The sequence below is a fragment of the Pholcus phalangioides genome, unplaced genomic scaffold (genome assembly GCF_987345545.1).
Source record: "Pholcus phalangioides strain wild (caught in Gottingen) unplaced genomic scaffold, Ppha-v1.0 ptg000027l_1, whole genome shotgun sequence".
Lineage (NCBI taxonomy): Eukaryota > Metazoa > Arthropoda > Arachnida > Araneae > Pholcidae > Pholcus > Pholcus phalangioides.
Genome location: NW_028301617.1, coordinates 1,395,307 through 1,406,052, shown reverse-complemented (window position 1 = coordinate 1,406,052; position 10,746 = coordinate 1,395,307). Strand labels below are relative to the sequence as shown.

At 42.4% G+C, this 10,746-nt stretch overlaps 1 protein-coding gene across 1 annotated transcript; it reads left to right on the top strand.

The window, feature by feature from the left end:
* The first annotated feature begins 252 nt into the window (after positions 1 to 252).
* On the top strand, positions 253 to 6,131 carry LOC149068032 (uncharacterized). The gene is made up of 5 exons (XM_089251710.1): positions 253 to 419; positions 1,558 to 1,691; positions 2,542 to 2,624; positions 2,722 to 2,826; positions 5,910 to 6,131. The coding sequence occupies exons 1-5, from the start codon at positions 294 to 296 to the stop codon at positions 6,038 to 6,040; spliced, it is 579 nt and encodes a 192-aa protein (XP_089107836.1). The 5' UTR covers positions 253 to 293; the 3' UTR covers positions 6,041 to 6,131.
* Positions 6,132 to 10,746: the final 4,615 nt, after the last annotated feature.

Sequence of the window (10,746 nt, the reverse complement as noted above, 5' to 3'; positions counted from 1 at the left end):
AGATCAGTGTGTCTCTGAATTTCCAAAAACATATCCCCCCAATTCAAAATTGCCAATGTGTCTCCATGATACCTGGCTTTCACACACACAAAAGAATGGGACTAGCACGCAATGTCTAGGCAAACACGCTGATCACTCAAGCACGGGTGACGCTCAATTGCGAAATAGGAGGAAAATCACACTAAAGGTTTTTGTTTCGCCGCCGAACTTCCTTTCTTTCGTGTCTTTATTCCATTCAGCTGTTGGATTTCCGAGTGGCAACTCCATCATCTCTGCATTGCTACAGATTTGCAATGATGCCGTCACTAACCACGTTCGCCCTGGTCTGCTGCCTCCTGGTACCCGATGCGGATTCGGCTCCACCTCTGAAGGTCAACGGGAAATGCGACAAGCAGTTCATCAAGATGAAACCGGACGAGGTGAAGCTCTTATATAATATGTTGGTTATTTTTCCCATAGAAAGTGTTTTCTCCGATTATTCTTTACTTGATGTTGCCAGCGGGTTCGCTCGCGCGGATTTGGTGATCTGAAAATTGCTCAGCGATGATTCCTTCATATAACATTTGAATTCCTCAGACCTCTTTGGGTTTGCACACACACGCCAATACAAACAATTGTCATCAAAGAATGCATGGTCTAAACATGAAACGCAAACGCGCGTTTCGAAACGGCCGCTCCGCGAACGTTAAAACGGCATCCCTATTGGAATTTATCGGGAGAAAAGGAACACCACGTGAATGCAAATGTAAACTGTGGAAGGAGAAGGGAACCGTATGCAAATCTGCGTCACAGTGCATCATCACCGGGAAGCAAGAACGGATCCCGTTTCGCACAGCTGCCGATGCGAACGGCAAATGTTTTCGGGATTGGGCAACCCCTGTGGAGAAAACGCTCACCGTACATTCGTGCTGCCTCTGTGGTACTTCCGTTTGCAGCTTCGCAAATGAAATGTCTGCTTTTTCAGTATTACTGAATTACGCCATTATACCGTACGGTAGGACTGTTAGAACGCGGTTGCGCAGTGGAATAACTTCACAGGGCTGGCATCCGCGCCTTTTATTCACTGCGACGCAGATTTGCATACTGTTTCCTTCTTCTTCCTCCCCCCCCCCCCCCCATGTCACATTTGCACGCATTGTGGTGTTCTTTTTCTCCCGATAAATTCCAACAGGGATGCCGTTTTAACGTTTGCGGAGCGGCCGTTTCGAAACGCGCGTTTTCGTTTCATGTCAGACCCATGCATTCACTGACGACAATTGCTTGTATTGGTGTGTACTGCCATCTCTTAAAGATTTCCCCATCTCTTCTGAATCACCCTCTGTATATATGAACTATATTATTAAAGCTTCAGCGGTTTGTGCTCAGCGATGATTGCCCATATAACTTTTGAACCCCCCGTTAGTGAGTCTCTATGCTACAAAACAAAACTACTGGCCGAATATCATTTTTATAGCTTCAGCGGTTTCGGCTCGGCAGTGATGAGTCAGTCAGGGCCATGCTATCTTATCTGTACAGATTTCGTGCCGCACGTCATTGATTTCAATTGACCGTTTTCAGCTCATGCAGCATTGGTACGTGTACAGCCACACGGACAACGTGCAGCCCTACGACCAGGATTGCGTCACGATGATCTTCGACACCAGGAGGAAGTACAGCTCCGAAATGAGGGTCGACTTCCAATTCGAAGAGATGTAAGTCGGATCTTTTTTTCTTGGCTTTCAAGCATGTAATATTGTAGCGTGGGGAGGACGGGCAGCCACTGGACACAGATCTTCCTGCCGCTGGTTCTCCCCCTACCTTATTGTAATTAAAGCTTGGCTGTTGTGGAAGCTGTCATTAGTTGCCGTATGTATCTCCGCCATCCCATAAGGCAGCGGTTCTCAACCTTTTTGATTCGCGGAGCCCTTTTTAGTACAAAAAATTCAATGGCGGAGCCCGTGGGAAAATTTTTTTAATTACTGATTTATTTTTACTATTTAAAAATATAATCGGTTTTTTTTTAAATTTAGAGCCCTTAGAGAGTGCACAAGGAGCCCCAAAGGCTCCGCGGAGCACCGGTTGAGAACCGCTGCCGTAAGATGTTTTCAGAGAGAAAATTTCCTGATTCAAAGCAAAAACCAGTTTCGTGTTAAAAGGTGTCTAGAGAGGCGGGCGAACTCATCGTCCTCCACCCTGGAGCAGGGGCGTAGCCGGAAATTTCGTTTCGGGGAGCGGGGGGGGATGGACCTGACCCCCCTTCCCAAGTCCTCCCCTCCCCGCTACTCCCCTGTCCTGGATTGGGCGAAACAAGGTTTTTTTTTTTTGTTAAAAGTGACTTCTAATCGTTAAAAAACAGCAGGACGGGGCGGAAACAGCGATCGGTCGCAGCGATGACGCTGACGTCGCATTTCATTCAAAGATGGCGGATGTCGAGTCATCCTGGGATTTCACGAAGCCCTATTTCGAAAACAGTTCCGTTTTCTTATTATGTCCGACGCACGCGTTTATATTATTTCTGTCCGCTCTTTATACGTGATTTCTTATCATTTGTTTGTTCATTAGGATGGACGATTACGAAGTCGAGGAGACGCGTCTGATTGGTGACGTCGATGTGGAAAACAACCAGCCGTTACACGTCAAAATGGGCAAGTAGAGATGTTATTATTATCTTTTCACAATTAACTCGAGAGGCTCCGTTAACTGATCACAATAACCGCAGTTTTGTCTCGATTCCGCCCACAGGAGAAAATTTCCCGACGAACTTCATGATCCTCGAATACGATACCGATAACCGGTGCATGGCAATATGGGACTGTACCGAGACCGACCAGAGCACCAAGATTATGAGTAAGTATATGGGCGATCGGCAGGTTCCTCCTATCCACGGGGAAATGTAAATATAAAGCGGTTATTACGCATATACACTTACCTATCGTCTTGATATGTTTGATAAATTCATCGCTTTTTTTACCGGCGATTATGCATAATACTCAAGCGTCGTTGGTAAATTTGATAAATACTGGAAAACCGCTTTTACCGGCGATTATGCATAGTTTGACAGAGTGTCGTTGGTAAATTTGATAAATACTGGAAAACCGCTTTTACCGGCGATTATGCATAGTTTGACAGAGTGTCGTTGGTAAATTTGATGAATACTGGAAAACCGCTTTTACCGGCGATTATGCATAGTTTGACAGAGTGTCGTTGGTAAATTTGATGAATACTGGAAAACCGCTTTTACCGGCGATTATGCATAGTTTGACAGAGTGTCGTTGGTAAACTTGATAAGTACTTGAAATTTATCGCCTTTTATCTGTGATTATGCATAATACTTTAGTGTAATTGGTCAATTTGATGAATACGGAAAAAAATTCCAAATTAGTCTAGTATGTGTGATGAATATAATCGGACCGATCCCGATACAACAAATTCTACGATCGTACCCCGGTGTAATGATACAATACATGCATGGATTATCATGAGCAGTGCCATATAGTACGATTTATTATGTTTACCAACGACGCGACACTTGGGCATAATCACCGGCAAAAGTGATGATTTTTTTAGTACCTTATTAAATTTACCGACGACGCTTGTGAGTTCTATTCATAATCACCGGTAAAACTGTTTAATTAAGGGAAATTCATTCCGGTGATTATGCATAATATTCGGATTTATCACATTTACCGCAACGTATGCATGCAAATACTGTACCTAGCAAATTATTATCCGAACATCTCAGTACATCGGCAGCTTTGATTTGGACGTTTCCTGCTGGTGCGGTCTCGGACCCAGTTCCTAGTGATTGTTCCTAGTGCCATGACGAGGTGTGACATCTAGACTGTGTCCGAAAAACGGACAGAAAAATTCACTAGAATGGACATTAGTGACTAATTGAGCGAGTTACAAAGTGGTCTCACACTCGCGCTCATCCAGTCTCTCGCTCAGTCGCTCGTACCTGTTAGGTCAACCGTTCTTTCGGTCACTCTCTGCTCGTAGTGATTTTCCTGTACATTATCGACGGCGGATTTTCCCTCTGAAAATTGCAGAGCAATAGTTCCCCTCTTGTCCCTTAGATCAGTGGTTCTCAACCGGAAGCCATATGGCCCCCTAGTGGTACTGGGATACTTCAAGGGGGGCCACGGAAGAAAATTTAGAAAGGGGGCCATGATTGGTGGTTTGGAGAGCTGCAGAGAGCCGAGAAGAAAAATTAAGGTGTGAAGAAATAAAGCTCTTATATTTGTGACTATACACTTACAGAATCCAACAAAACCTACCCACAAAACCAGGGCCGTCTTAGGACGTGGACCCACTTGGGCCTCACCACCTACATTTCGCTGCAGGTTCCCTAGGATGGGGTTTTTCGCATGCTTCAAAGGGGGCCACGGGCAAAAAACGGTCCAGAAACGCTTAAGGTTAACAGCAGTACAGTCCTCAATGTGTGCGTCGCAGGTCCTAGAGGCATCACTGGCTTTTGTGAAGGGGTGTCGAGGCGGGTTGGTGACATTTACGTGTACCTGTTCACAGTTTTAGAGTGGTTCTTTTTTTTTACTATTCTTGGGAGCCGTGAATTAACGTTGTCACGGCAAGGGAGCCGCCGGTGGGGGGAACATTCCAGAGCCACTGCCCTAGTTGTACGTGACTGGCTATTCAGAGGTACGCGAAAAACAATCAGCAATGCCTGAGGAAATCGGTAATGTTATAAAAACAAGTGCAGAAACTTGATTACGTCAATATACGAAGGCCTACTACGCATTTCTCTATTGGTAAACACGCCCCATACATATTTCTGGGGGGGAAAAGGCCATAGTGAGGGAGGGGAGAGGCCTGCCCGAAATGTCGGAAAATTACTGATTTTTATGGAATACCTTAGTTAGATCTATTTCTTTCATTATTTCTGTCCCCCCCCCCCACCCTGAAAGTGCTACTACTACTACTACTAAACCACGCACGCACTTCGTTCATATTCCTCTGCAGAACTTCTAATGAATTGATACATGTTGAACAACACGTGAAAATAGATTTTGTGTAATTCTTCTTACGGTACTGCCATCTGCCATGCATTTTTCGAACTACGAGTGAAATGTTATGGTCGAAGATTTGTACCGTTGTAAGCCCGTTGCTCAGTGACATATCCCCCCCCCCCACACTTCCGAAATATTAGTCGTCTCCCTCAGAAATAAATTTCTGACTACGGGGCTCCAAGGGGTACGCACGACCTCTAAACATCTCCATGGGTAGGTAAGTCTGCTACGCAAATGTAGAAGTACGTAGGTTTACGTCTATGGCAGTAGTTCTGAAGCTTTTTGCCACCCGCCGGTCCCTTGTGAAATTCATGGTTCGCCTGCGGCTCCCTAGAATAGTTTGGTAGCATTTCAACGTGTAAAAGAACCAATTAAAAGTCTTAACACAGACACACAAATCAATATCTCTCGGCCGCGACGCCCCTGACATAGCGATGGCTCTAGGAGCCGCGACGCACTCTTTGAAAAACACTGGTCTATGGGCGAGAAAGTGTCCCACGCTTTACGTTTTTCTAGAGATACGCAGGCCTCTCATATATTCATTTGAAAGGGTCCGCACATACCGGCCAACATGGCCCCCACATGGGGGGGGGGGGGGGCTGACAGGGCTCTAGCCATGGGGCCCGGGACGGTTATCATAATTTTTTTTTACTTTTTTACGCTGTAAATTAACTACAGAACGGGCCCGTTAAAAGTCTGACCGAGGGGCCCGCAAAAGATCCCATCCTAGGAGCCCTGCTAAAGGATGTGCGGGCCATGCCGCCCAATATGTCCGGACGGTTATTGGTGGGTTGGGGGTTGGTTGTGAGTGTATAATACTTTTTTACATTTATGTGTGCTTATGTAACTATAAATTGTATAAAAGTATAATATAACGCATGCACAAATTCTTATTTTTGACTGCAGAAGCGGCGTGGATCGTGTGCGCCAATAAGCACGCTCCGTGGCAAATCGTCGATCGTCTGAAGGAGCACGTGATCAACGTGTCACACCTCGAGGCCCAGAACTTCATCAACACCAACGTCGAACAATGTTGAGAATTTGTTGAGGTGGGCGTGGCTTTGTGTGACGACCGCGGCAGCCAATCGACTGTCGCGCTGTATTCGCACATTCTTTCAATGGAGCCAATAAAAACGCAAGGTTATTGAAGCGCGTGTTTATATATTATTCCTAAGGGGTCATTCAAGTATTACGTCAGCATCGGAGGGGGGGGGCAGGGGGTTTCGGATTTGCTGACTTTTGATGACAAGGGGGAGGGGGGGGTTTGAAGGTTGCTTACGTCATCAACCACATGTGTCATTCAAGTATCACGTGAGCAGATTTTTAGCCGTTTTTGGTCCCCCTTCAGCAAAATTTCGTCAGCACTGCCCTCCCAACCTCCTAACGCATATTGGAATCAGAGATGTACGCGGGGAGGGGGAGGGCATAGGATAGGACAGCTTGTCTCCTCTTCTTCCCCCCCCCCTCCCCCGCAGAAAATTAGCCTAGTTAGGCTAACTCAAAACTCGTTGCGACCCACTCTCCAAGCCAATGTGGCCCACCACCTCAAACCTAATTTTGTAAAAATGAACTGAGCGGCACATTTACAGATCGCTGAAGTGGCCAGTAGCCCAATTCCAGAGCATTGACGCGGCCCGTGGAACATTTTTAAATCACTCAAGTAGGCTCGTGGCACGTGAAGCGATCCGCGACGCTGTTCCAGAACACTTAAGCGGCCTGTGGCACATTTAAAGATCCCTAGCGTGACACGTGGCACGGTTTTGGGAGCAGATAAGCGGCCTTCAGTGCAGTTCACCATCGCTCAAGTTACCCGCGGTACAATTGCGGAACACATGAGTGACGGTTCCAGAGCACTTAAGCTGGCCGCGACACATTTCTATAGCACTTGAGCGGCCCGGACACACTTTCCAGATCATTTGAAGGATCCGCGGAACATATGGAGATCACCAAAGTGGTTCTGTAGCGAGCATATCAATAGGGCTAATGGTAGTTCAGGCACCCACAAACAAGGGAAAGGTTTTTCTAGTCTTCAAAATCCAGCAAATTGGACACCCCCCCCCCCCAATCGATGCTGACGTAATACTTGAATGACCCCCCGACTCATAACTAAAAAATAACTCTCTTTGGAAATCAGATTTCACGCATGCGCGATAATCATTTTTAAAACGAGGATATTTCAAACGTGATCATTTTTTATCATTCAAAAACTTCATCCTGATAAAATGGTTGTACAGATAACAATAACCACACACAACTTCGAGGATGAGAATTTTTCAATGCGATAAACCCGACAGTATGAAAGATAACAATTTTTCTCAAGTTGATTACCACAAAATTGCAAGGATAACAATTTTTCAACCTGATAATCACGTGGTTGCACGGATAAAAAAAAAAAAAAATTCCATGAGTAACCACATAATTGTGTGCGTGGGTGAAATTCTATCTGGGTGACAACCGCATAATTGTGGAAATAGTTTTCAAGATGATAACTATATACAGGGTGATTATAAAAAAACTATCCCGACATATGGGACTATCATACCATTCACAGAAACTGAATGAAATTTTGGCATAAGGTATTTTGATGTATGCGCTCAAGAATGATATGGAAAACAACAGTGTCACTCTAACAGTTACGGTTACAGTGAGAAAATTTCGAAAATATCAAATGGCAACACCAAGTTTTTTGTATTGGAATGTGATCTGCATTGTGAAAAACCCTAAATAGCGTTTGAACGGCAACTGTAGCACGAAAATCACCGGCGGTAGATAGGCTAAAAGTGAGGACAACCAATAAGGACAGAGAAGCAGCATAAAATAAAGCATTTTATTGTGTTTTCCACATGACCTCGTGCAGGACTAATCAGGCTGGGATCGAAGAAATGGTGTGACGAATGAAACGAACATTAATGCTCTGGTGCACGGCAAAGTCCTTTTTCCTTGCCTAGCTCCGGGGATTTTCGTGCTACAGGTGCCATTCCAACGCTATTTAGTGTTTTTCAGTATGGAGATCGCATTCCAATACAAAAAACTTGGTGTTGCCATTTGATATTTTCTCACTGTAACCGTAACAGTTAGAGTGACACTGTTGTTTTCCATATCATTCTTGAGCGCATACCTCAAAATACCTTATGCCAAAATTTCATTCAGTTTCTGTGAATGGTATGATAGTTAGGGGCCCATATGTCGGGATAGTTTTTTTATAATCACCCCGTACATTCTCGAGGGTAAGAATTTCTTAAGGCGATAATCATACACAATTCTTCGAGTAGGTATTTCTCAGCGTGATAACCGCACAATTTTACGGTTGTCAATTTTCTTACATGATAATCGCACAATCAAAAATTCAACAATTAATAAGTTATTCCGTTGTTAATTAATTCAAAAATTAACCAACAAGATTCGTAACAAATTTTGAACCTGATAACGGCACAATTGCATGTATAACAATTTTTTTTTTAACATGATAACCACACACAGTTGCGCAGATTTGGATTTTTGCAACGTGATAAACAGCACGAGAATCTCCAGGATTTCAAATTTTCAACGTGTTAATTACGCAATTTTATGGATTTGGATAACGGCACAGTCAAAGGATAACAATTTTTCGACGTGATAATCATTTGTAAGATGACTTTTAAATGTAATGATAACGATCAAAAAGGCAATATTCCGACAAGACAACCGCATTCGCTGGCGTAATTTTTACGTAATTATAAAAATGAAAAACTTTAAAGCGTGATAACCACGCTGTTAAATAAGATAACAATCCATCAACGAGATAATCACAATAAAAACGTGTTTAGACTCATATTTTTTTGTCGTTAGTGATAACAAGTTGATGGAGCTTTTTCCAGAAATTTCGGGAACATCGCATTGTAATGCTATTTATCTTAATTAATGGTCATGATTGGAATATTTTACAAGTAAAACCTCATAGTGGAGAATATTTTCAAGTGAGATAATCACAATTATGAATGTAAGAAATAATTTTCCCCTTGAAATAATTAATCATTGGAAAAAACAGTTGCAGTGTTATCGCAGCTTTTCTGGTTTCGAATCGATTGCCTCGAATTCGATCGAAAATGGTCCCAAAGGCACGGGATAATTACGGAATTGTAAGGATAACAATGCCTCAACGTGAAAATTACGCAATTTAGCGGATTGAAAGACTCGACAGGATGATAACGCAATCGAAGAGATAACAATATATCTACATGATGATAATGCAATTGAAGGGTGATAATGCTACACTGTCTCGACGTGATGATAACGCAATTGAACGGATAACAATATCTCGACGTGATAACGAAATTTAACGGATAACAATATCTCAACGTAATAATTATGCAATTCAACGGATAACAATATCGTGATGATAATGCAATTGAACGGAAAACATTTTCTCAACTTGATAACCGCGCGATTGAATAGATAACAATGTCCTCAACGTAATAACTTCACAAGTGCAGGGATAGAAAATTTTCAGAGATGATAACAATGTCGTGATGGTAACGCAATTCAACGGATAACAATATCGTGATGATAATGCAATTGAACGGAAAACATTTTCTCATCTTGATAACCGCGCGATTGAATAGATAACAATATCCTCAACGTAATAACTTCACAAGTGCAGGGATAGAAAATTTTCAGAGATGATAACAATGTCGTGATGGTAACGCAATTCAACGGATAACAATATCGTGATGATAATGCAATTGAACGGAAAACATTTTCTCAACTTGATAACCGCGCGATTGAATAGATAACAATGTCCTCAACGTAATAACTTCACAAGTGCAGGGATAGAAAATTTTCAGAGATGATAACAATGTCGTGATGGTAACGCAATTCAACGGATAACAATATCGTGATGATAATGCAATTGAACGGAAAACATTTTCTCATCTTGATAACCGCGCGATTGAATAGATAACAATATCCTCAACGTAATAACTTCACAAGTGCAGGGATAGAAAATTTTCAGAGATGATAACAATGTCGTGATGGTAACGCAATTCAACGGATAACAATATCGTGATGATAATGCAATTGAACGGAAAACATTTTCTCAACTTGATAACCGCGCGATTGAATAGATAACAATGTCCTCAACGTAATAACTTCACAAGTGCAGGGATAGAAAATTTTCAGAGATGATAACAATGTCGTGATGGTAACGCAATTCAACGGATAACAATATCGTGATGATAATGCAATTGAACGGAAAACATTTTCTCATCTTGATAACCGCGCGATTGAATAGATAACAATATCCTCAACGTAATAACTTCACAAGTGCAGGGATAGAAAATTTTCAGAGATGATAACAATGTCGTGATGGTAACGCAATTCAACGGATAACAATATCGTGATGATAATGCAATTGAACGGAAAACATTTTCTCAACTTGATAACCACGCGATTGAATAGATAACAATGTCCTCAACGTAATAACTTCACAAGTGCAGGGATAGAAAATTTTCAGAGATGAATTTTCGATAGTAGCAGAGATGTCAGTAAACATCGTGTCCTAATTATAATTATTTTAATTACCGATCATTATCTGATTTTTCTATAACTGCAATTAGTATAAGAATTTTCGGGCATGATAATGCCAATTATATATATAGATGAGAAATAATTTTTATCTTAAGATAATTCCAAATGGCAGAAATAGCTACAGTGTTGCCACAGTTTCTGGTTTGGAACTAATTGTCTTTAATTTTGCTCGAAAATA

Excerpts from the sequence above, each read along its gene's own strand:
- LOC149068032 (XM_089251710.1), top strand. The coding sequence starts at position 294 with ATGATGCCGTCACTAACCACGTTCGCCCTGGTCTGCTGCCTCCTGGTA. Across the intron at positions 1,692-2,541 it reads GACTTCCAATTCGAAGAGAT|GATGGACGATTACGAAGTCG; the intron begins GTAAGTCGGATC and ends TTTGTTCATTAG. Across the intron at positions 2,625-2,721 it reads GCCGTTACACGTCAAAATGG|GAGAAAATTTCCCGACGAAC; the intron begins GCAAGTAGAGAT and ends TTCCGCCCACAG.